Source organism: Girardinichthys multiradiatus, chromosome 13, assembly GCF_021462225.1.
Source record: "Girardinichthys multiradiatus isolate DD_20200921_A chromosome 13, DD_fGirMul_XY1, whole genome shotgun sequence".
NCBI classification, from domain to species: Eukaryota; Metazoa; Chordata; class Actinopteri; order Cyprinodontiformes; family Goodeidae; genus Girardinichthys; species Girardinichthys multiradiatus.
In genome coordinates, this window is record NC_061806.1 from 30588217 (window position 1) to 30615277 (window position 27061).

The following is a 27061-nucleotide window of genomic DNA, read 5'->3' on the forward strand; positions in this document are numbered from 1 at the left end:
ATGAGAAGCATAATGTAAAATAATAGGTGCCTACATGCAAGGCATCGGAGGCCACAATGAGGTGCTGCTGTTCATAGAGCTGCAGTTACTGCTAACCGCCACTAGGTGGAGCTGAAGTGGACAATTAGGACAATCAGAGCCTGTGGAAACTAAGGGGATTGACAAATAATCAGGGCTACATTATTTAGAAACTATAGAGCTCTTTATTTTTAAATACAAAAGAAAGTTTCCCACAGTGACAGAATAAAGCTGCTCTCGTAAAGCAGACATTAGATTCTCAACAACCTCGAAGTTATTGAGTGAATGTACCGGTTCCAATTATCTTAATGGACCCCCTGACCAGATCTACTAGAACAAAACTTAACATATAAAGAACGTTCTGAAAGTTCACTCAACAGGAAGATATCTACACTCTCTGGTGTGATCATTGTGTACCAGCATACCTCTGTATTTGTGTGTGTGTTTGTGTGCGTGTTCCCTTTCGTTTTCTTGCACAGCTTTGGCAAATACCAGACACACACTTCAGCCGACACACTGACCCCTAACCTCTCACCTTTACACAACAACCGCTTTGTTAGAAACACTGAGAAAGTCAAATATGGTATATTTACAACACATCAACAAACACACAAGCAAGTCCATCTTTACACTCACTCAGTACTCCTCACTCATACAGACACTCATATGAGAAAAGGAAATAAATACAGACATCCGAAAAGCAAAAGCAGTCAAAATGAATCTAATGTTGAAAACAAATTTTAAGGAGCAAATTTAAATTCAATTCCACTTGTTCCTCAGACACCAGCTGTCCCTCCATTCACCCAGAAAACCACATTGTGAGGAAGTATGCAGAGCTCAGACTGCAAGTTATAATTTTAAACATGAGGCTCTATAGTTATGATTTATTTATAATGTCTTGAGTACAAAGACAGAAAATGTATAACAAGTTTCTATGCAAGCCAGAGAGTTTTTAAAATTTACATTATTGGTTTAAAGCTCAGGGTTGGGTTTGTCGGTGTGGGTTTGCAGACCTTCAACAATGTTTTCTGTGGGAAGCTACTCTGAAAGAGACAAACATTCAAACAGAAATGTGGTTTTTGCCACAAAGGTTTGAGAAAATCCACTAAAAAACTAAAGTACTTTGGGTTTGTGTAAAATCCATGCGGTTCTGACAGAAAAAAGGAAGGAAATGAAGGAAAAGGGAGCAGAGAAAGCAGTAGATGAATGAGATTAGCGCTTATCTTCTTAGTTTAAAGACTGACTAATGAATTGAAAATGAACACATACTGCAAACGGTAATGAGAAACCTCAACTACAAGAGAAAGGCGGTGTAGAAGCTCACCATGTGTTTATTACATAAACATGCGAGGAAGAAGTTTTTTCTAAAAGGGGCTAATTAAAAGAAACCTTCAGCCCAAACTAATACTTTATCTTCACTGCAGTATCTTTCCTATTCTTGCTGTTTATTGTATGTTTTAAGCACCTGTCTCTACCTACTATATTTAAAGATGAATCTGCCCCCACAGAGCCAACTCATACTGTACTACACTTCTCTGATTGCATTTTTCCAGTCTGCGTTTGCTCCACCGATGATGCCCAGCTCCACTCTTGTGTGGTTTCTAGGCTGTAGGCCACAGGCTCAGTTTAGATCTGAGGGGGGATCCTGACACCACAATGGCTGCGTAGGACCAGAGAGCCCTGACCAGGGGAGAGAATGACTGGTTCGCTGCACTGTACAATCATATGGACCAGATATTTAACACAGACACAAATTAGAAACTACACTGATGATGATGATTAATGATAAGCACAAAAGACTCAGGTACGGCTGCATTTACTGCAGATATTGAGAACTTTTAGTTTTAGTTTCAAACACTATAGAGCTCTTTATAATGGCACGGACTAAGGCTGAATTATTTCACTTTAAAAGAAGGTAGAAGACAAGGACATCACCATTTTACACTGATTTTATTAATGATTTAAATTTAGAATTTTTACACAAAATGTGTAATTTCTCAAGCAAATTACAAAATAAATATTGACATAACTCCAGAATATGCAAATCAAAGAAGCTTGAATAGAAGAAAAGAAAAGACTCCAAAGTTAGGAAGAAAAGACTCCAAAGTTAGGGAGCAAAAACATTTTCAATCCTTATTTTCACAAGTCTCCTACATAAAAAACACAATTTGAGCAACTGATATCTTCATACAAGCTACCAGCATAAGAGGAATCCTGTCAGAGTTTAATGAGTTTAATCAAAGACAACTAGAAGATATAAAAGACTGCATTTTATGATAATCATGTTCACAGGGAGATGTTTAGTGTGGAAATCCCCACATCAGATCGGATTTTGTTCCAACACAAACAAAAATGCATCAGTGTTTAAATCAACTTTTATCTAAATCTTCAAGTTAAAAAGAAATCACACAAGTCAGCATTAATGTTGGGTGCTTCCTTGACTTTAAGTTTCATTTAAAGAGGTTTGAACCAACTATTTGGGTTACTGTGTACATTTTTCACACGGTTTCTGCTGGAAATAAACTGAGATTATCTCTTTTAAACACTATCAGCGTTCAAGAGAAACTCAAAAGGACTGTTGTTTCCTCAAAATGTTATTTCTGTTTCTGTGTCCAAACACCTTAAGTAGTTAATTCATTTCAAGTGCTTCCCTGAAACCCTTCATCTTGAAGAGCAGCAATTTCCATGGAGATGTCTGGAAAAAATGATGTACATTAAGATTTCATGTAAAAACAGCTGGGCTCTGTGCCCTCCTACATCGACTTCCTAGAAACAGAAAAATAGCAGCGACTGGGAATAGGATCCTACACAGACAGTCTGTCATTATAAAGTTGGCATGCTCGCCTGCCGTCGTTGTACATCTTCTGCTGAAACAGAACGTCTCGGAGGAATGCAGTCAAACAAACCACTAAATCATCATCCATAAAACCAAGGAAAACAGAGCAGCAATCTTCTGCTCTCTGTCTTCCTTCATGTCTGCATTTCTAATGCGGTTTTGTCTAAAAGATGCTTTTAAAAGTTTACATTTTGAGGCGATGTGATGGTTTTGAGCTGAGGCCTAAAAGGCGTTAAATCATATCTCAGCTCTGACTTCTGTGTGTTTTAGTTCTATCACTGCCATCTTAGTTTTAACCAAATGAGTCTAATAAAAATATAGAGAAAAGTATGGATTGCAAAGTCACAGTTCCTGAAGCAAAAAGGTGCCTAAAGAAAGTAAGAAACTTTTATTAGACCTGGAAAAAAAAACTTAATGCATGAGAGAGCTATCCAAAATGCAAATAAATGACCATAATAATTGAGGTGTGTCAGTGTTCAGACATGTTAGCAGTAACAAGTCCATTTTCTATTTTTAAGAAGTGCGTAGACTGGTTGACACTAATTAGCACATTAAACAGGAACCTCCAACCACCCTGTTTTCAGTTTCACCTCCACAACCAACATCATAATAACTAGCCTTATAATGAGCATTTAGAGTGGATGTTTGTCAGTCCAGGTGAAATTTGAAGTAAGAAATAAAATTCAGGTAATGCCTGAAAGACTAGGTTCAGGGCAAAGGGCATGAACGTCAGATCTGGTATGAAAAAAGGTTTTAGAAATTGACTGTTCATTTTGAATAAAAATTTAGGCTACACCAGTCAGCTGTCCACTGTCGCCACGTGCTTGCTCTGTATGAGGGATTTCTGCAAAGCCAATGACTCGGCACAGTCCTCTAGGCTTTTTTAAGTAGTTAACACTATCATTTGGCACTAAATTATTAACTTGCATCGATTGTACTGTACTATATTTGTACATTAATATAATGTCTATAGAAAAATAATATGCATTAGTAATATTTGTCAGGGATAAATACTTGATAGCCAAGATTGCAAAAGAAAACCCTTAAATCCTAATTAAGTTAATGTTGCAACAAGCTACATTTTATAGCTTCTAGCAGAGGTTTAGAGTAAAGGTTTAGAAATTCACGGGTCTCTTCTGATTGCTTGATGAGCACTACTTGTTTTGCATAGGTCAGAAATCATGACTCAGGACAGAAAATTAGGGCCAAGTGTTACAGCAAATTGGAATAAGTCAGCTAAAAGTCATGATTTAGGAAACTGAAGGAAGGACAGATGTGCATCACTAAAGCAGCAGGATTCCATGGGAAATGATGATGAGGCAATGGTAAACGAAAGGGACAAGGTTGAAGATGTCACTTTTAGTCACATGTCTACAGGAGAAGCCTGAAATACCGCACACTTCCACATAGTTACAGGAATGAGCTGTCAAAGCTCTGCTCTGCCTCCACATATAGTAGCTCCATTCATCAGGAGCGGCACAGAGAATCAGAGCAAGAGGAGGGCTGTCTTATGTTATGTTTAGCCAAACGGAGACAGGCTGCCCTTTGAGGAGCCCTTCGCTTTGAAATGAGGTTGAGGAACATCCATGTCAAGCAAACATTGCCCTCTGAATTTCTCCTCCTTGGAACAAAACCCAGCTTTCATAGCTCACTGGTTCCGTTGCTTTTTGCATGATGGTTGCACCTCATCCATCCCTCCTCCTCTTTTATTCTTTCTCCCACAGAAGAATGAATAAACATGTGAGTTTCTGACCACTTTTTTCTCTATAAAGGGCTTTCACTGCCTGGGTGGGGCGCTGTTATAATTAACACCCACATGTGCAGCTGCACCACAATGAGCTCACAGAACATGTGCGCATTTGTCAGGTGCTATGGATCAAAAATGCTCTTACAGGTAGCAGGAAGGTACAAATACCTTAAAAACTCCTTTATACCTTCCCTTCTATAAGCAGCCTTTAGGATGAAAAGCTCCGCCAGCCTGACTTGGAGCTGCACACAGAGGCACATTCACTCATGAAACATACATTTCCACACCCTGAGCTGCGAAAAAACATCCATAGCTTACAGACGCATATGCACAAACAGAACTGTACAAAGCACACATAGACCTGTAGACACTATAAGCTTTCACTCCAAACCTCAACCAGAGGTGCTCCACAGCATAGCAAGCTATTCATAAAAAGTAAAAATGTCTCAGGCATCTGCCTCCAAAATACACAAGGGAGACCAGAAGGGCCAATCCTGCAATCTCTTACTGGACTCCTGGCCAAAGAAAACATCTGTCTTTCCAAACTACCTAAACAATAAAGAAATCATAGTTATTCTTTGAATCTGAGCTTTCTAAAAATAGTGTGTCGAAACCAGAACTCATTTTGACGTTTCTGCCTTAAATCTACTTGTTATACAAAATATTCTACAGATTTGGCCAAATGTCCTGCTGTAATGGAATAAAATGAGCATTTAGATTTGGACTGATGAAGACTCAGGTGAATAAATGGGTTCTCTGTCTAAAAAGGAACTCAAAGACGAGTAGCGGTGCATCTGGGAACTGCTCTGCATACAGATCATTCCAGGGCCAACTAATCTTAAATCTATGGGGAATGAAGAACCAGGAAGGGTCTGAAATGTGCAGAATATTTAGCTCATAATGTAAGATCCTAAACTGCAACATTTCTAATAATTTCTGTTAGTTTGAAGGTATAAGAAACAAAATTAGTTCAGTATTGATCAAACATATACTGATTTTTTATTGCCACAATCTGAACATATTAAAATTAAATCCCTCCTCCTTAAACAACCAGAGGCAGTAATGGATGGACTGGTGAACAGGTTGAACTGGTAACATTCAACCAGCTATACAGGGTCCAGTAGGCAGTCTGTATGCATGACCCAGAATCAACATATTTATTTGCATTATAAAAAATATCTCTTTAAAAATGATGGTGTAAAGGTGATAAAGGTGTAAAGTCAGCTTCCGTCTGTAGAAATGCTTCCTGATAATCAAGTAAATCGTTAACCAGCTAAAATAGGAAATTAAATCCTGATAAAGAGTTGAAACTATTTAGAAATCTCGCATGGGAGAGATTTGAACAAAGTGTTCGGAGCATTTAATGGGACAACACCTGCCAGCAGCAGGCTGCAGACTCATTCTGTGAGCAACACACCTGAGGAAATTATGTCAGGAATTTATTTTATTGAAGAATACAAACGTCCTTAAATCCTAACAAAAGCCCCTTCCTAAACATTATTAATAGTCGTTGTATATAAAAAAAAATACTATTCAAACAGTTAAAACTGACATCTGAGGTGTATTAGGGACAATAACCTTTCAGTGGAGTCATTTACAACAATCAGAAAACAGCATTTGTGCCTCTTTTGTTTGCCCAAAATATTAAATATCATAACATTTATCCTCAAATTTGATAAATTTTTGCATGATTTATTCATAATTCTGTCAAACTTAGCAAACAAGCAGGAGCTTGGTCCAACCATGAGCTCAGGAACAGAGCAGGAGTCACTCTGGGAGGATTTGGGAATTTGACCTATTCGTTGGCAAAGCCTAAACTTCACGACTTAAAACTGCGGAACTCTGCGCAACAAATACCAAGGAGGTTTATATATTTGGATACCGTGAGGCCCACCGTAACGGGGTATTGTTTACCACATTCTTTAGAGAGTCTGCAGAGCAGCATGTCAGGTGCGCCAGGATCCGATAAGGGATGAAGCGGGTATTCATTACGCACAGTTAATCCAGTGAGATATGACAAGAATGGGGTTTAGGGGATTAAAAAATATACATGTAACTGAGGGATATGCTCAACAAATATCACCAAGAATATTAAGGGTGGCTGTATTACCTGCTCGAGCCACGGTCGTCTGGCACAGGATGAGCGCCACAGTCACCAAGGCGAAGGACGGGAAGCCCATCCGCCACGGTCTCCGCTTCTTCCGGAAGGGACAGTCTCGAATATCCATTGCGTTGCAGAGGTTTGCCGGCCTGGCTGAGCAGTAAACGCAGGATAAGGTGGATGTTATCCTCTCACAGAAAGCCAGCCGTGGAGGGAAGCCCGACTGAACCGTCTGTGAGGCAGCAGACAAAAAGGCACGCCTCTGGAGACGTCTTCACCTTTCTCCAGGAGACTTTCTTTGATGAGTTACCAACGTTTGAGTTATTACATAAAAAACTTGAACGCCAAGCGGGGTATGGGGTTAATAAATATATTTGTAACGTTGAACCCCTTGGCGCTAAAACCCCATTGAGTCAGATTGGGTACAAGTACCCAAAGTGGAGAGAGCAGCAGAGAGAGACCTGGAATCAGACTCTCTCTCCCCCTTCTCTCTCCTTCCCTCTCCCCTTCTTTACTTTCTCACACGGAGACTGAAAGCGTGTGTGTATGTGTGTGTGTGTGTGGGGGGGGTGGGAGAGAGAGGATGGCACAGAAAGAGATGAAGGTGAGGGAGGGCGTGCGTAATGCGCGATCGGCGCATGTATATACAGGAGAAACTAGGTCTTAATGAGACATGTACAAAATTTCACCTGACAAACCTAATAAAGGCGTCCTTCTCTCTGTGGTTTCGTAGTTTGATGATGACTAGAATTCAAGGCAGATATGAAACAGTTGTCTTTCCCACTGTGATTCTGTGAAACATCATAATTTATAGAGAACTTCTGTTAAATTATTTATTATTATTTTCTCTACCTTCAGTTTTTCGCCTAACCGATCAGAACAGATTAAACTGTAGCAGTAATAGCTGGAGCGACATGAGGAGCAGATTTGAGTGAACGTTAGGGCGACCAATCAGAGCTCTGTGCGCACATCTTACCACGCCCCTTCATCCAATCCATCCGTTTGCTCTTGACTATTGTAATACAATATTAACTCAGGTGTAGGGATTAGAAAACAGGAAAATATTTAGACACAGTCCTGATCTTTTATAGACAGGCCTATTTTACTTGATTAGTTAAATTTGTGTATTAAAAATATAATCTGACAATAAACATGAAGGATTTTATCTAAGATCTAAAAGAATCTTACAGTAAAACAGGACATTTAATGAACTGTCAGGATTTATCTGTAATTCTGGCCCAAATTTCTTTGTTATTCTAGATGTTCTAGTTTTTAACCTTTTTTCTTAACATTTGCAAAGTTTTTTCTTTACTCTGATTCATTATTATTATCATCATTGATTTTATCTTTTGATTTGAGTATGTAAAAAAATGCATTGTAATAATAATGATAATAATAAGAGTCTGTGGGCGGGAGACGGGGTACACCCTGGACAGGTTGTACCCATTCACACACCTAACAGGCATGTCTTTGGACTATGGGAGGAAGCCGGAGTACCCGGTGAGAGTGCATGGGGAGAACATGCAAACTCCATGCTGAAAGACCCCCGGCCAGGACCTTCTTGCTGCAAGGGAACAGTGCAGCCCTCAACTATTTAATCCTTACTGAAAACACCAAGCCATTTTTTTCTGAAACAGCACCCAAACATGGATTTAAACATATCGTACAGGATCCCATGTCTGCAACATTCCCTCTGGTTTATGTGTGGAAAATGTGTGCCCCAGTTACCCATGGAAATAAATAAAAAAATTAAATGCACACAAATAACAAGCTGTCAAGTAACTGATTGTTACACGTATCAGACTATTGGGCTGTAAACGTTAATCTAAAGAAAAATTTCTTTCATAATTTCAAAGTGGCTTTTATATTCATTCCTGCTGTAAACACTTAAAAGCACCGTGTATGTTCAAAGCCCCACTGTGTGCCCTGATGTCTGCCTTTTAAACGTCTCTGCCTCCACAAAGCCAATGGTTAGTCACTTTCTTTGACTGCAGACTTCACATCCAGAGGGCCATAATTAACCATAATTATGCCTTGATGCTCTATACCACTCACTCTTTCTCACCACCTTCTCATTTCTTCCCCCATTTGTGTTTAATTTTCTGAGGGGCGTGTTTGCAATCTGTGGTACTTTCCAAGATAACTCCCTCACTATAATTCAGTCTGGGGGCTCAGCAACGCTAGAAAATCTGTAAAGACAAAAACAGAATAAGTTTAATTGGACTTAACGGTAGGAGAGCAAGAAGGGGGTGTAAACAAAACCAGAAATTCTTCTCTGCAGAAACATTACTCTGGTGACATTATGAAAAAATAAGATCATATCCCAGTCTGCTAATGTAAAAAACCTGAATCGGTCTTGCTTTGTTTGAATGAGGGTAAGGACAGCTGCATTCATGATTCATAGATTTATGGAAAATGATTGATGCAGTTAGTCGATCAGAGATGGCTGCACCTCCTGGTTCTGGTTCTGCTGGATTTCTCTTTCTGTTAAAGAAGAAGTTTCATCACCCGCTGTCTCCTCCATCCACAAGATGCAGAACTGAATAAAAGGGAAAATTTGGTTACTTTACAAGAAATCATATCCTAATTTATCATTTTGTAGATGGTGCTGCATTGAACTGGATGAGTTGGTCTGAATTTGAGGAGATACAAAGAAACTGTGGACTAAACTAGATTATATTGGAACACGAAATCGCCTTACTAAATTTCTCAGCTGCAAATCAAATATCTTTGCATTTAATGCATCAGAAACATGTACAAATATTAATAAAATGTTCTATTTAGAGACTGAGCATCTTTATACAATTTTCTTTTAAGAGTATTTGCATGAAATCAGAAAGACAGCGAGTCTCTCCCTGTGGCAGATTTGTTATTTTGGCTTTTTGGGCACCCTGGACCAAGTGTTTCTTTTTGGTGACGGCCTGTTTGGTTCTGGCCTCATTTTGCTCTGAAAGAAGACACCACAAGCTGTAAAAAGAGACACCCCAAGAGACATCTGTGATTTGTGTTTGTTCTGGATTTCGCACGTTAAGTGTGTGTGCATTTTCTGGCAGTATCTTCTGCATCAAAGCTGTACTTTTGTTTGGTTGTATTTTAACCAAGAACATGACAGAAACTCTGTTTATTGACCATCCAGTCAAGAATCAATAACCATTTCAGTCTTAATCTGAGGAGCTGAAAGAAATAAAAGCACCATAGTAAGTTTAGGACTTTCATCAGGGATCAGTCTTTCAATGCTGGGATTTCACTGAAAGGCTGATATGCTGCATTCAGAAAATCTTAGATGAACTTGTTTGTAGTTTCCACACTTTAGGTTGGAAATAGAAAGGAAAATATGGCAGGAAATAAATAATTTAAGTTATTTTTTAATAAAGCTAAAACCTGCATCAGACTAAAATGATGTAGATTTCTTTCTCTGCAACGAACTATTTCAGAAGGAAATTTATGATTAGCCATAAACTGCCAGGAATAAAACTTGTGTGTTGTCCCCTCACTTTTCTAAAACATAGAAAGTCTTAAATCTAATTTAATATTCTGCAGTTCTTATGGAACTAAAACTGATAGGCCACACAAACCTTTATTTAGATGAATTCAGTTTATTTTCTGTGATGTCAATTCACAAAACAAGTCATCTCATGGAACCATACAAGACAATCTGGTCCAATTTACAATCTCCAGGTGTCTAGAACCCATTTTGATTTAAATACAGCTCAAGTAAATCCAGTTCATTCCAGTGTAATCAGATCTTTTATTTAGATTCAAATCCACATACAAACAATCCAGATTAATCCAAATTATAGTTTAATGCTGTCAAATTCAGATGATCATTTGATGTCAATTAGTAAAAGGGGAACTGCATCCAGTCATTGACGTTGCAGTAATCCGTTCTTCGGAGCAAGCATGGGGGGACAGTGGAGAGGAACCACTCCCTTTCAACAGGAAGAAACCTCCAGCAGAACCAGGGTCCGTATTATTGAGATGATGGAAAGGACAAAATAAATGTTGACACTAATGACATATGAGTCAGATGCTTTAACATTGGTTAGGGATGAAAATAAGTCAGAAATGAGCTGGTATCATTTATCTATAAGTTAAAAAAGGAAAATTACAAAGATTAATAGACTTGTTCCTTCTTTGTGGTTTTTCAGACAGTATTAATATTTGCAGAAAAAATGTGCAGGTTTAAACATTCTGTTAAACTTCTATCTTTTCACCATCTGCTTTTCTTTCTTCTAAACACAAAAACACAGCCTGAGTATTAAACGTTTTAACTATAAGGTCTACAACCATTGCCTGAGCAGGTGGATTACTGTTTTCTATTTGCTTTGATGCGTCTGCCTTCCTGTAGGTCACATAACTGTATTTAAAAGTCAGCCAAGACCTCCATGTTTTTACACGACAAGTGGTGTCGGCTTCTCATAGCTATGTTCTTCTTATAGAGTAGATGGCTCTCTTTGTGATTTCACTCACTGGAATAAAATTAAATATTTTGTTGTTGGAACTACAGGTTAAAATCTTTTTTTTAAAGAAATGTTTTCGCCACTAGTGGCCTTTATTTTTCCATTTTGTGACAGTAGGTAGACAGGAAAGAGGGGTAGAGAGAGGGGGAGACATTCGGTAAATGTCACTGGGTCCGGGACTCGAACCCGGGACAGCCGCCATTCGAGGACTGTAGCCTCTGTATATGGTCGCACGCTTTCGCTCCTACACCACCAGCGCTGCCCCAGGTTAAAATGTTTTAGTGGTTAACAAAGTATCAGCTCAATCTGAGCCCAGACCTCTGAAAGAAGATAAAATGGTGATCAAAACCTTGTTATCACAACCACAGTTGTGGTACAAAAGCAGCAAAAAATTAACTGAGCTGCAGACGTTTGCTCACCTGTAGGGTCGTATGCGTGTTTTCAAATGTTGCAGACTGGTTCTTGCAACATCAAAAAGTCTTTGGATTGATCATTTTGTGTTATTAGTAACTTACACTAGCTCTATTTAAGTCATTTCAATATTGTGACAAATGATGTGCGATGTTTCTATAGCTGTAACAGAAGGAAAAATAAAATAATTAGTCTTAAAAGCTTTTTTAGGCTTTTTTAGGCTAGTTCTGCTTTAGCCTATTTCCTCCACCCTGTCCCCACCCTGTAACATATCCTGCATAGAGCAGGACTTCTTTCGCAGCAGTAGCATCTGCATAAAACTGCTGACCACCAACATTATGGAGCTATCATAGATTCCACAAAACAGGGAAAACATGTTTACTGCCACTGTGGCACAACTTTATCATCTGAAAACAGACTTGTGGTATGTTATAAGAGCTGCTAAGACACCCTGACATCTAAAGACAGGTGCTCTTGTTTGCTAAATCAAGAGAAACGTCTGGGAGGCAGATTGAGATTAAGGCTTCAGCTATAAAACTAAATTTCCATGTCAGCTGCATGCAAATTAATAAAACCTTGTAATTTTTTAGAATGATATTTAAAGGCTGGAAGAACCCAGAAACCACAAAGTTTCTTTGAAAAAAACCTGCATCAAAATTCTCACAGTCATTAAGACCGACCCGATGCGTCACAGACTGTAATATTAAAGGGAGATTAATGCACAGCTGGCAGAGCAACTCGGTGGAGCAACATCTGGGTCAACAGAAGCAGAAGACTCCACAAGGATGGATGAGGCAGAGGGATGAGTGTCTGGGAGAGCGAGATATGGCATCAGCTTGGCAAGATGGACCCAGCAATGCTTGTGGGCAGCTCTCTCTCCATGTGCTATTTCCAAAAGAAGAACCTTATAATTACAATAAAGCGACCATATTATACAGCTGACTTCCTTGAAAAGTCTGTATTTTACAGGGCAGGGCCACAAACGCACACACACCCTGCTAGCCACAACACACTGAAATAGATCGGAGCCGGGCCTCGTCTGGGTGGAAACGGAGAAAAAGGGAGTGAACAGATACAGTCGGTGCAGACAGAGTGGCCAAAGACCGTGCATATCCCTGAGTGATGAAAACACACCGCACTCGGAGTAGCAAAGATGCAGAAGGTGCGCTGAGTCAGATAAAAAAGGGAATTTAGGCAGAGAAAGGGTCAGTGATTTAAAAATCTGGCGTGCACACACACCCAGCAAAACACATACCTCGAAATAGACTAGAGGGCAGGAAGAGGTAAGAGAGGGGCTGAAAACTGGGCAGAAAGAGGGAGAAGGAGGTACAGCTAGAGGGTGTGTTTTCTGAGTGGGGTGAGCGTCCATGAGCTGCACAACAGAATGTGTGTGAAGCAGATTGAAATGGGTTTTTTATGTATACACACATGAGCATGATGTATATTTTGTTTAGGAAAACAAGCAGTTTGAGGATGTTTGACGCACTGAAGAACTAATACATCTATTATTTAATGTCTGGCTTTCAACAGAAACCTGGTCTTTTTCTGGAGTTTCAAGTCAACTTCTTTCACCTTAAATATAGCAGAAGGTGAACTCCAGGATTTGCTCAATTTCGCACAATTACCCAGGACTAGAAGGTAATTTGCCCAGATGGTTTAAAATAATGGCCAGGCTAATAATAGCCAGTTGGAAAGACTGAATATGCTGTACAGAGCCACAAAGTGAAGTTATTCAGCACACATGTTAAGGATTGGGTTTCATATGAAGCATAATAAGCTGTCATTCAGAGACATAAAAGATCAACATCTAAAACATTACACTGACAGATTAATTGTCTTTTTTTTCTTAATATATGTCAGTGACTTTTGTCCAAGCCTGAAAAACCACATATAGATCTGCATCTGAACGCTAAAATCCCTGAAGTGAAACGAGGCCAAAGATGGAGGAGAGAGATAGACTCACATGCTGCATGGGAGGGGGGGGGGGGGGGGGGGGGGTTCCAGGGCCGTGGAAAGGTACATGCAGGAAAAATCACAGGAATGAATAGAGAGATGGGGGAGAGGAGGGTGGAGGGGAGGCCAGTCAGGTTGGGGGTGGGGGTGGCATGCAGGCATGCAGAGGGTGAGAGGGAATGAATGAGGGCCATTGACGAAGAAGGAGAGCTCGGACTGAAGTTAAGGGCTGAGGGGAGCTAGAAGGTAGAAGGATGGGGGAGGAATCGAAAGATATTTACACACAGATCCTAGAATAAAACAGAGGTGTGGGAGCAGAAGATGGATGGATGGATAATGAATGGATAGATGGATGGATAATGGATGGATGGATGGATAGATGGATGGATAATGGATGGATGGATGGATGGATGGATAGATGGATGGATAATGGATGGATGGATGGATGGATGGATAGATGGATGGATAATGGATGGATGGATGGATAGATAATGGATGAATGAATGGATAATGGATGGATGGATGGATAGATGGATAATGGATGGATGGATGGATAGATGGATGGATAATGGATGGATGGATGGATAGATGGATGGATAATGGATGGATGGATAGATGGATGGATAATGTATTAATGGATGGATAATGTATTGATGGATGGCAGACCTACTAACTAAAATCCAAGTTGGAACCTGTTGACTCAGTAACACACCTTGGTATTCATACACTCAGCCATAAAGGTTTCAACAACAGGTGAAATCACTTAAAAGGGGTAAAAACAAAAGAAGCTATACTCCATGATACGGTTGTCTAGGGTTCGATTTCCAATCCCGATGGATTTGCTGCATCTGTTCCCATTCTCTCTTCGCCCTCTTTCCTGTCAAATGACTGTTCAATAAAGGCCACTAGTACAAAAAAACAGTAGAAACAAAGTCATTAATTTAGTGTAGAGCTTATCAACACAAATTGTGTAGATGTAACGAGAAACAATGACAAGGTTAGAAGTGAGCTGAATTAACAACTACACAAGACACCTGCCACTTTATTAGGTACACCTGTCCAACTGCTGGTTAACGCAATTTTCTAATCAGCCAATCACATGGCAGCAACTCAATGCATTTAGGCATGTAGACATGGTCAAGACGATCTGCTGCAGTTCAAACCGAGCATCAAAATGGGGAAGAAAGGTGATTTAAGTGACTTTGAACGTGGCATGGTTGTTGGTGCTAGATGGGCTGGTCTGAGTATTTCAGAAACTGCTGATCTGCTGGGATTTTCATGCACTACCATCTCTAGGGTTTACAGAGAATGGTCCGAAAAAGAGAAAATATTCAGCGGCAGTTCTGTGGGCGCAAATGCCTTGTTGATGCCAGAGGTCAGAGGAGAATGGCCAGACTGGTTCGAGCTGATACAAAGGCAACAGTAACTCAAATAACCACTCGTTACAACCAAGGTATGCAGAAGAGCATCTCTGAATGCACAACACGTCGAACCTTGAGGCGGAAGGGCTACAGCAGCACAAGACCACACCGGGTGCCACTCCTGTCAGCTAAGAACAGGAAACTGACGCTACAACTCACACAGGCTCACCAAAATTGGACAATAGAAGATTGGAAAAATGTTGCCTGGTCTGATGAGTCTCGATTTCTGCTGCGACATTCGGATGGTAGGGTCAGAATTTGGCGTCAACAACATGAAAGCATGGATCCATCCTGCCTTGTATCAAAGGTTCAGGCTGGTGGTGTAATGGTGAGGGGGATATTTTCTTGGCACACTTTGGGCCCCTTAGTACCAATTGAGGATTGTGTCAACGCCACAGCCTACCTGAGTATTGTTGCTGACCATGTCCATCCCTTTATGACCACAGTGTACCCATCTTCTGATGGTTACTTCCAGCAGGATAACGCGCCATGTCATAAAGCACGAATCATCTCAGACTGGTTTCCTGAACATGACAATGAGTTCACTGTACTCAAATGACCTCCACAGTCACCAGATCTCAATCCAATAGAGCACCTTTGGGATGTGGTGGAACGGGAGATTCACATCATGGATGTGCAGCTGACAAATTTGCAGCTTCTGTGCGATGCTATCATGTCAATATAGACCAAACTCTCTGAGGAATGTTTCCATTACCTTGTTGAATCTATGCCACGAAGGATTAAGGCAGTCCTGAAGGCAAAAGGGGTCTAACCCGGTACTAGCAAGGTGTACCTAATAAAGTGACTGGTGAGTGTAGTACTATGACATCATGCAGTTGTTGCAGTGAATGATGCAAATCTTCTTATCTACTACATCCCAGACGTGCTTCATTTGATTGAGATCTGGTAACAGTGAAATGCTGTCAAGTTCAAGAAACCAGTTTGGGAGGATCGAAACTTTGTTGCATGGTGAATTATCCTGCTGGAAGCAGCCATCAGAAGATGGTTACTCTGTGGTCATAAAGAGATCTCCATGGTCAGCAACAAGTTGGCTGTGGCATCTAAACAATGCACTAATGGTGCAAAGAGTGTCAATGTGGGCCAAGAGAATATCCCCCACACCATTATACCATCACCACCAGCAGCTTGAACACTTGATACAAACAAGATGGATCAATGCTTTCATGTTGTTTACGGCCAATTCTGAATCTACTATTTGAATGTTGCAGCTGATATCGAGATTCTGGCCAATAAATGGACAATCTGTTAGTGTACAGTTTCTAGCCTCGGTTTCCTGTTCTTAGCTCACAGGAGCGGTACCCTGTGTGGTCTTCTGCTGCTGTAGCACATCTGCTGCAAGGCTCCAGAGATGGTATTCTGCACACCTTGGTCTTAATGAGTGGTTCGTTGAGCTACTGGTGCCTCTCTATCATGTTGACCCAGTCTCCCTGTCATCTTCTAACCTCTGACATCAGCATGGCAATTGTTTCTCCTTAACTGCGGCTCATTGGATAGTTTTTTTAGACCATTCTCTGTAAATTTATGAAATGGTTGTGAGTGAACATTCCAGCAGTTCAGCAGGTTTTTGAAATTGTCAGACCAGCCTGTTGCACACCAACAATTATACCATGTTCAAAGTCAGTAAAGTTCCCTATCTGGTTATGGTTGCATCACAATAACAGTTTAACTTTAATTTGCCATATATCCCCAAATCTATGATAGGCAGGATACTGTTAATGTTGCTGCTATGGGTACATCCATGGCTTAACTTACATGCACTTAAATAATTAGTTGGTAGAGAAACTACAAACATGGCTTCGAATATTAGCTTGAAAAATTAGCCAGATGTTTTTAAGCAAAAACATTATCAGAAAAATAAATTTTGAGAAACTTGAAACGTGCAACAAATGTTAAGCAGGACATTATTTTATTACTGAGAGGTTTAACAGTCCTGACTAACAAATTAAAGTTAAACATATGTTTCCTTGTTTACCTGCACCATTAACTGAGGAAGACCAAGTTGTTCAAATACTTCTCAGAAGCTTAAAGTAGCTTTTGTTCAATATTATTTTGATTTCGGTCATCACAGTGCACATAAACCTATTTTAGAAAGAAAAGACCGGAAAAGGGTGGCTTGTCCTCTTCAGGTTGGAGGGGAGTTCCTGCCTCAAGTGGAGGAGTTCAAGTATCTCGGGGTCTTGTTCACGAGTGAGGGAAGAATGGAGCGGGAGATCGACAGACGGATCGGTGCGGCTGCCGCAGTAATGGGGGCACTGTGCCGGTCCGATGTGGTGAAGAGAGAGCTGAGCCGAAAAGCAAAGCTCTCGATATACCGGTTGGTCTACGTTCCTACCCTCACCTATGGCCATGAACTTTGGGTCATGACCGAAAGAACAAGATCCCGGATACAAGCGGCTGAAATGAGCTTCCTCCGTAGGGTGGCGGGGCACTCCCTTAGAGATAGGGGGAGGAGCTCGGCCATCCGGGAGGGGCTCGGAGTAGAGCCGCTGCTCCTCCACATCGAGAGGAGCCAGTTGAGGTGGCTCGGGCATCTATACCGGATGCCTCCTGGACGCCTTCCTCGGGAGGTGTTCCAGGCACGTCCCACCGGGAGGAGGCCCAGGGGACGGCCCAGGACACGCTGGAGTGACTATGTCTCTCAGCTGGCCTGGGAACACCTTGGGCTCCCCCTGGAGGAGCTGGAGGAGGTATCTGGGGAGAGGGACGTCTGGGTGTCTCTGCTGAGTCTGCAGCCCCCGCGACTCGGTACTGGATTAAGCGGAAGACGACGAGTACGATTAAGAGTAGAAAGAAGTTCACAAAACCTTACAAAGTGGAGCAGAACAATTTCAAACAAATGTAGATTAATATTAAGTTAAATATTTTCAGAAAAATGGACCATGAGATCTTAAAGGAGAAAAGTGAAAATTAAGTCTCATGTTAGTTAGTGTTTACAGTATAAAATGATATTAAATAATTAGGTTTGTGTTGGTGGGATAAAATACTTTTACTTCCATGTAAAGTAAAACCCAAAAACTACACTAACCTGAAAATAAAATCTAGTGTTAAACAAACAGTTCATGAAAGCAAACAGAACTAATTGGATTTAATCTAATCAGACCAGGATCTTAATCCAAGGTGCTACTAAAGTTCAGATTTAAGGACTCGATTCCTCCTTTTTCAAATAGTTTTTATCTGGATAGAAGCTGTGGAACCTTGTGGGAATAAAAGTGAGCTAAATTCCACTACAATACAGTAACATCTATTAAACCACTTGACTTGGAAGGAGAAGCAAGCTTACTTTGTGGTTTCCATATTAGTACGGAATGAAAAAGGAGAAGCACCAAGAATGTGAAGCATCACCAGTATTTGGTTGTCTGAATGATGGAGGCACAGAGGCCAGCGAAGCCCGGCTGTAACCCGGACTCGTCAAAGGACACTGTGAGGTCGAGGTGAAGGTCAGGTGAGTCTGTTTGGTGTTGAAGTGAAACTTCAGTTAACCTGATGATTACAAGGAACTGTGGAGGAACCAGAGTAGCACAGGAAAGCTTGAGGGTCATTTTTGATGCCAGCTGCTGATCTGAGTTCCAGTCTGTGAACCAAAAAATGTTTGGTTTTGTCAAAAACATTGAATCAAGTGAATCTGTCATGGTGACATGTGGGTGGTGAAAAAACATTGAAATGAAAAACTGTCAAAACAGAATCACACATACAGTACCGGTTCTTTTGGATCTTTGCTACAGTTTAAAAAGTGTTAATAAGCAATATCTGAAAAACAAACAAACAAATAAACTGCAACTAAACTGTATATTTTTGTGTTGCAACAGCAACACAAAAATATACATAAAACATTAAAACACAATCTAAACATCGGCTGGAAATAAGTCTCTATGAGAAGGATCAAATGTTTCATTTTGAGTTCAAATTCTGGATAAATTTCATGAATTTGGTAAAAAAAAAAAAAAGACGAAATTAAATTTGAAAAACATCGCTGGGTGGTCACTGCTTTCATTGACTCTTAATTTACACGTCTGTGAATGCACCAGCAGTTATGAAGCTTATCTACAGATGTTTGAGCCACACATGCTGACTCTCAACCAGATAGCATCTGTTTTAGGAAAGGACTTGCATATTTCACAACACAAGCCACATCCTGCAAGCTTGAGAAAGGATTACTGCAGAGTAAAAGAAGATGACCTACCTGAAGGTTCGCACCTGGTACCCAAAGAAATCATTTGGAAAATTAATGTAAAACACGACAAAAGGAGACCCAAACTCTTAAATCTTACTAAACTCTTATGTTAAACAAAATGTTTGGTTGTAAAACTGTAAAAATGCCATTGCTTGAAGTTGCTCCAAACATTGTTCAAGTATCATTTACAGTAAGAATGTTTGGTTTTTATTATATAACTGAAATAATCTGCAGGTCAATCAAAATAACTACCCCCCAACCCCATTTCTGAAGGTTCTGCTTGATGAACTGAGATGCAACAAAGTTTCAATTATTGAAATTTGGAAAAAATCCCTGCAATCATGTTAAATTCCTATTAACATGAAACCCGTTCAAATATTCAAGTATAAACAGAACTAAATGTTCAATTGAACTGGATCAGAAACCTCCGGCTGCTGATTAGTTTGCAATGAAAGGTTTGAACGTGCCTTTCTCCCATCAGCTGGTATTAAAGGCTAATAATTGTAACATTAACATTGATTTGTGTTTTCTAATCAAACCTTCCATGTTTAACAATGTTGCTGTTTTACAAGTGTTGGGGATTAATTAAGGTGTAAGAATGAAAATATAAGATGAATATATGTCAGGGAATAATTTCTTGCATTTATTTATCTAATTACTAAATGTGTTTATCAGCACATTTCTCAATGTGATCCTCAGATAAACAATTTAGTCACAAGATTTTCCTCCAAGTCTAAGACTGAACAAAAAAACGAATTTTTTAAGGCCCACCAAAGGCTCAACTCCAAAGTCATGGAGCTCGCTGACAGATGGACTCCTGACGAGGGCGAAGTCAGTGAGGAATGCACCGCTGGAGAGGGAGGGAATGTACCACAGGGGTGTTGAGGAAGGGGGTAGGGTGGCAGCAGAGGAAACACAGAGGAGGGGAACAGTAGAGCCTTTTGTGAGACAGGAAGCTGCAAAGAGTAGGGTCCTCTCTCTGGGTACAGTAGTGGAGAAGACAGAAACATGTGAAAACAGAACGATAGCGATTAAGAAAGATGGGACCGAGGGACGCTGAAGTGAGATGGGAGAACAGTAGACATGTTTAAGCCTGTAAATGTTTTCTGCATCTTTAGTGGAAAGAAGGTTAAAAGGTGAACAGAATACTATATGGAGCATGTTAGAAAGTTAAATTAATGTTTCCATTAGCATAAAACACAACTGAACATTTGAATATTTTCAGAACCTCTATAGTAACATTTCCTTTTGGAATCTCTACAGTGAGCTCTGAAGTAATACAGGTCCTTCTCAAAATATTAGCATATTGTGATAAAGTTCATTATTTTCTATAATGTCATGATGAAAATTTAACATTCATATATTTTAGATTCATTGCACACTAACTGAAATATTTCAGGTCTTTTATTGTCTTAATACAGATGATTTTGGCATACAGCTCATGAAAACCCAAAATTCCTATCTCACAAAATTAGCATATTTCATCCGACTAATAAAAGAAAAGTGTTTTTAATACAAAAAACGTCAACCTTCAAATAATCATGTACAGTTATGCACTCAATACTTGGTCGGGAATCCTTTTGCAGAAATGACTGCTTCAATGCGGCGTGGCATGGAGGCAATCAGCCTGTGGCACTGCTGAGGTCTTATGGGGGCCCAGGATGCTTCGATAGCGGCCTTTAGCTCATCCAGAGTGTTGGGTCTTGAGTCTCTCAACGTTCTCTTCACAATATCCCACAGATTCTCTATGGGGTTCAGGTCAGGAGAGTTGGCAGGCCAATTGAGCACAGTGATACCATGGTCAGTAAACCATTTACCAGTGGTTTTGGCACTGTGAGCAGGTGCCAGGTCGTGCTGAAAAATGAAATCTTCATCTCCATAAAGCTTTTCAGCAGATGGAAGCATGAAGTGCTCTAAAATCTCCTGATAGCAAGCTGCATTGACCCTGCCCTTGATAAAACACAGTGGACCAACACCAGCAGCTGACACGGCACCCCAGACCATCACTGACTGTGGGTACTTGATACTGGACTTCTGGCATTTTGGCATTTCCTTCTCCCCAGTCTTCCTCCAGACTCTGGCACCTTGATTTCCGAATGACATGCAGAATTTGCTTTCATCCGAAAAAAGTACTTTGGACCACTGAGCAACAGTCCAGTGCTGCTTCTCTGTAGCCCAGGTCAGGCGCTTCTGTCGCTGTTTCTGGTTCAAAAGTGGCTTGACCTGGGGAATGCGGCACCTGTAGCCCATTTCCTGCACACGCCTGTGCACGGTGGATCTGGATGTTTCTACTCCAGACTCAGTCCACTGCTTCCGCAGGTCCCCCAAGGTCTGGAATCGACCCTTCTCCACAATCTTCCTCAGGGTCCGGTCACCTCTTCTCGTTGTGCAGCGTTTTCTGCCACACTTTTTCCTTCCCACAGACTTCCCACTGAGGTGCCTTGATACAGCACTCTGGGAACAGCCTATTCGTTCAGAAATTTCTTTCTGTGTCTTACCCTCTTGCTTGAAGGTGTCAATAGTGGCCTTCTGGACAGCAGTCAGGTTGGCAGTCTTACCAATGATTGGGGTTTTGAGTGATGAACCAGGCTGGGAGTTTTAAAGGCCTCAGGAATCTTTTGCAGGTGTTTAGAGTTAACTCGTTGATTCAGATGATTAGGTTCATAGCTTGTTTAGAGACCCTTTTAATGATATGCTAATTGTGTGAGATAGGAATTTTGGGTTTTCATGAGCTGTATGCCAAAATCATCCGTATTAAGACAATAAAAGACCTGAAATATTTCAGTTAGTGTGCAATGAATCTAAAATATATGAATGTTACATTTTCATCATTACATTATGGAAAATAACTAACTTTATCACAATATGCTAATATTTTGAGAAGGACCTGTATTTCTCCTTCTTGCAGCTCCCCTGCCCCTCTGCAGCATCACCACCACAGCGTGGTGGATGGGTTTGACTGTCCATATTAACCTGGGGCTTCTGTTGTCTGGCGCTTCCTGGCTACCCAATCACTCTACAGGCCTCCTTGGGGCATGGAGGCAATAGTAGGGCACCTCCACATGGGTCCACCAGTCCACGTCAGGTGCAATGTGAGCTAAATGGCAAATGAGGGCAGAGACATGGGCATGTTGATTCCTGGCATTCATTAATGATGGTAGAGTGGAGTGGGTGATGGATAGACTGACTGTGGTGTCTTCTGCAGGCATTGCTTTGCTTGGTCACGGTGTAGAAAGACCTGAGCCAAAAAATAAACTCTTCATTTACCAGACCTTCCTTGCTCCAACTTTTAGCTATGGTCCTAATTTATGGATTATAAAGAACAAGATCCTGTATACATCCGGCTGAAATAAGCTCACCTCCATTGGGTGGACGAGCTGCTTCTCCGTGTTGAGGGGAATCATTAATCGGGTTTGAGCATCTCATCGGGATGCCTTCTGGCTGCGACGCTTTGAAAGCTTTCCCAAGCAAATCCTATAAGGAGAAGACCTGGGGTGGACCCAGAACATGTTGGTGGGACTCTATTTTCCTTCTGGCTTGGGAATGCCTTGGGATCCCTAAAAATGAGCTGGAATATGTCACTGGGAAGCAGAATATCTGGGATTCCCGCCTGGACCTGTGGTCCCTGCGACTCAATACTGCATAAGCAGGAACGATTAGAAGAATTGATGGATGCAGTTCCCAGTTTAAATATCCACTCACCGTACATGAGAATATGACATCGACATAAAACATGGTTTAGGTAAAGGTCCAGTTACTGAACAAGTTCTAGTTTAAAATTCAAATATGGGTCAAACTTAAAAAACATAAAAGTGGAAGACCTGCGGATGAAAGCAAACTCAGCACCATGTGCGGACATTGCTGTCCCAACTAAGGATGCAAAACAGTTCAAGGAAAGAAAAACTAATAGTTAATAATTCCCAAAGGAAAAGACAGAACATTGACAAATTATTTGTACACAGGCACAGCAGCCGCCTAATGAGGTCAGGGAAAACCAGCAATAAAAACAACCTAACTGTTATGGTTTTGAGCAATTTCCAGTCTGTCAGAACTTTGAAGTAAAAAGGGATTTTCATCTCTGCCTGCAGTTCGGTTCTTCCGGGCTGTTACTGTACGAACAAAACATGCACATGCCAAGGCGGCATCATTAATACGTGTGGCGCTGCAGGATGAACATACCACCCTCCCTCTTCCTTTTTATTGTCTTCTCCTTTTCATCACCTTTTTCCTCTCTGATTTTCCCTCTGCACAAACAGGCAAAAGCTCATTAATGGTCCCACACACACGGCCCAGTCTGTCTCCATGAAAGTGAACTTAAGAAGCCTGGCTGATGTTAAATAGATGTTAAATTATACATTCAGTATGGACGCAATCTGTTTTTAATTGTTTATCTGAGAAAGATTTTAACAGAAGACATATTTAAATGTGACTACTGTTACTGAAATAAGCAGCATTAATGAATAGAAGCTAGTTTGTTTGTACAAAGAGTCTATAATACCTATTTCTGCTTGTGAAGATCCAGGAAACATTAGTGCAATCTACCTTAAATCTCACTATTTTAGAATACTCCACTTTAGTTGTAGGTATCTTAAATCATTTTTACATAGGAAGCTTTAGGAGGAATGTCTCTGTAATCTACAGGAGTGGTAAAAAATGTTTGTTTTGCTGGAAATCGGCTCTCACAGCTGGAGAGAAAAACTAAACATCCGTCTACAGAACACAGGGAGGAAGGATCCTGTGCAGAAAATGCATTGGAAAGTCTGTAGAAATGGTTTGCTTTTTACATTGAGAATAGAACATCTTTGCTTTACTAAAAGGTACATTTATCTGAAAGTGTCCTTGAAAGCAGTAAGAGTACAAGGCAACAAGCAGGTCAGCAGATAAAAGTATGAAGTCCTCACCAGGAAGCATCGATTCAAACCTGCAGCAAATGCTCCAGAACATTTGCTGCTTTATTTGCATGTTGTCTCATCCACTGATTTTCTAAACATTGTTGAGGAGTGTGGAAAACGTGCGCAACCCATAATCTCATTTATATTTTAAGACTGGAAGGTACATGTAAAGTAGGCCTGCACAAATTAATGAAAAATGATTAATTGCACTACCTTTGATCAAACAACGATAATAATATGAATTATAAATAGCAGACTTTTTTACCCTGACACAACGTCCCCACCCCTCTGAGAGCTTCAGCAGGTCAGCTACAGAAGAAATCCTCCTGGTGTTTGGACTGAACGAAGTAGGAGTCCATTCATCTGGCCAAATGTACTACAGATATGCAGAGAGTGAATTCAGGACACTGGAAATGTTATATCCTACTAAACATTGCATTCACGTGGACCCTGGGGATTGCGATATTGCGTGTACTGATATTTTAATTACAATTACAATTCAATATATTATGCATCTACAGCATGAAACCTGCTTTACTGAATGAGTGTGAGTCAGGACATCTTTGGTTTTTGACATTAGGCCATTTGATATTAAAATCTCCAACCTGTGTTCAAGTATTTGGTAGATCTGCAGCTGAGTCATTATTATCAATTCCTTGCAATGAGTTATTTATGCTCATAGGTAGACTTTCCGGTAAGCAAAATCAGAGATGCGATCTGAAGGTTTTATATATTTGACTCTGGACTTGTATGAAAATAAATAAATTCTCCAAAGTGTCTCTAATCCATAGAGCTACCCACATGAACAAGCTAAACGGTCATTGTTTTATAGTCAAAGTTTGAAGTTTCATGGTCAAAGTTTCATTGAGCTATTTGGCTGAAATGACAGGAAGCATGTCTAGAAGAGCTAAGGTGAGGTATGGTGGTGGTGGCATCATGCTGTGGAGCTGTTGTGCTACCAATGGTCCTGGAGAATAGCAAGAAGTTGATGGAATAATAAAGAAAGAGGACAACCCCCAAATTCTTGAAATGTATGGGGGTTACCCAGAATCATGCTAGAGAGTTGGTGATGGCTACAAAAACTGTGGTCCAGGTGCAACTTGGGAGGGTGGAGGGTCGTTGCATGTTCATCAGTGAGTCTGTGAGTGTATGTCTGTCCTTGTGTGGCATAGAAAATATCTTTACATTTATAGACATCTTTTTAAAAGATCCTTGAAGTTTTACGATATATAGTCAGTTATCCTGGAAAAAGAACAAATCAGACCTTCATGCAAATTTCTGACTTTAACTATATAATACTGGGGAGAAAATAAATTCATATGTAGAAAGGGCAGGTATAGGCAGCAAACAAAAACTGACTTTAAATCATGATTATGCTTTCAAGTTCTCTACAAAATATAGTTTGCAGCACTCCTTTTGTTTTAGGTTTTACATCATGAACATTTTCATAATGACTGAACACCAACGGTTGCAAACAGCACAGCATCCCTCAAATCCTGACCTTTCTTTCTGCTTTTAACTCTCTCTTTAAGTATCTCCGTCTGTCTGTTTCCTTGATTACAAAGACCAACTGTCCCCAAATTCAAAACTATATTTTGTTGCGCTTCACCTACATTTAGCTCTCTTCAGGAGGAGCTCTCAGTCATCTAAGTGTACCTTGGCTCTGATTTAGTCTGTGTATGCCCAAAAGAACCTAGCATATGATTACAGCTAAAAGAACATGGGGACAGTGGCTGACCAGTGATTTGGTTTTGCTAAATACTATCACAAGTCATTCCCAGTGACTTTTCCTCCCTTCATCGTCTGGATCGTGAAGAAGCTCTAAAATTTGTTCAGCAATTAGATGTTTTTCCTCACCAGACGATGATGCGTATAAAATCTGTTACTATTATCCTGGAGACACGAAACCTTTAGTAAAAATGGGTAAACATGAAATCCTTGTTTGAACACCTCAGTCCTGTCAGCAAAAGCCAATTTTAATAAGATGCAAAAAGCTAAATTGACTAAATATTTGATGGTATGTACAAATATGAAATGATTTAGGTAATTCCAACTAAATGTAGAAATGATAAATCATACAAAAAACTGGTACAGATCAGCAAATATGTTAAAACCTCAGCTTCTGTTTATTTTACTTGACTGAAAACAAAATAACAGTGATCAGCAAACCCAGCTGACATATTGCCTCGTCTCAAGAATGCGCAGCATCAAATAAGCTGTTTTCCACAGGTGTGTGTTTTAATGGCAGAGTGTGGGGTGCCTCTACCACACAGGATCCAGCAAGTCGCCAGTGCCAAGTGACTTCAAACACCGCTCAGTTATTCAGTGCACAGCAATAACATTCACCTGGTGAAAAGTGAAATTTCTGTAGCAGAAATTAGGAGGAATTTGACCCCGGGCATAAAGATGTCTTTCTATAAAGCTCAGCCTCACATACCACAGCGTAGGGGAAGGACAGGAGGGAGACTGAGCCAGGTGGAGAGCAGAGAAGATACCGAGGAAGGAACTGTAAGGTTGGCAGGCAGAAGAGGCAGGGAGGCTGAATAAGAAAGAGATGGAAGATGATTAGAGCTGAGAGAAACAAGAAGAAAGATGGGAGAAGATAAACTGTTTAAAACAGAGTAGTCAGATATAAATAAGTTTAGACTTTAAGCCCATTACCTTGAAGCTGAAAATGTAGCAAATCTGTGCTTAATATCAAATCATACTTACTTCATATAGAAACATTAATACATTTATTAGGTGGAAATGATGTTTAAAAATGTCTCGCCTTCAGAAAGTAAAAACACAAACAGCTACCTTCCTAATGTGAACGTGTAACCTACAAGGTTAAGAGATGATATTATCTTTTCTAAATCTGCTGCTGCTGATTTAGCTGAAAATGTCTTCAGGTCCTCAACAGAAAGGTCATTGTGCTTGCGCCCTCTGCTGGCAGCAGATGGTACTACAGGAAAAGCTTCCACATGCGGCTTGGCTCAAAAACCCTGGTCTATTTATTTAAGCCAGGAAATCCATGATTAGTACATGTAT

The 27061-nt window shown here is 40.4% G+C and overlaps 1 protein-coding gene across 4 annotated transcripts in view; it reads right to left on the reverse strand.

Moving 5' to 3' along the window:
- The window catches only part of col11a2 (collagen, type XI, alpha 2), a 50432-nt gene extending 43253 nt beyond the window's left edge, over positions 1-7179 (reverse strand). Inside the window, exon 1 of one of the 4 annotated variants that reach the window (XM_047383156.1) lies at positions 6712-7179. In XM_047383156.1, coding sequence (XP_047239112.1) covers positions 6712-6829 — 118 coding nt within the window. In that variant the 5' untranslated portion in view covers positions 6830-7179. The remainder of the gene's footprint in view (positions 1-6711) is intronic. The other 3 variants (XM_047383157.1, XM_047383160.1, XM_047383161.1) reach the window with 3 other exon arrangements.
- Between the last annotated feature and the right edge of the window lie 19882 nt (positions 7180-27061).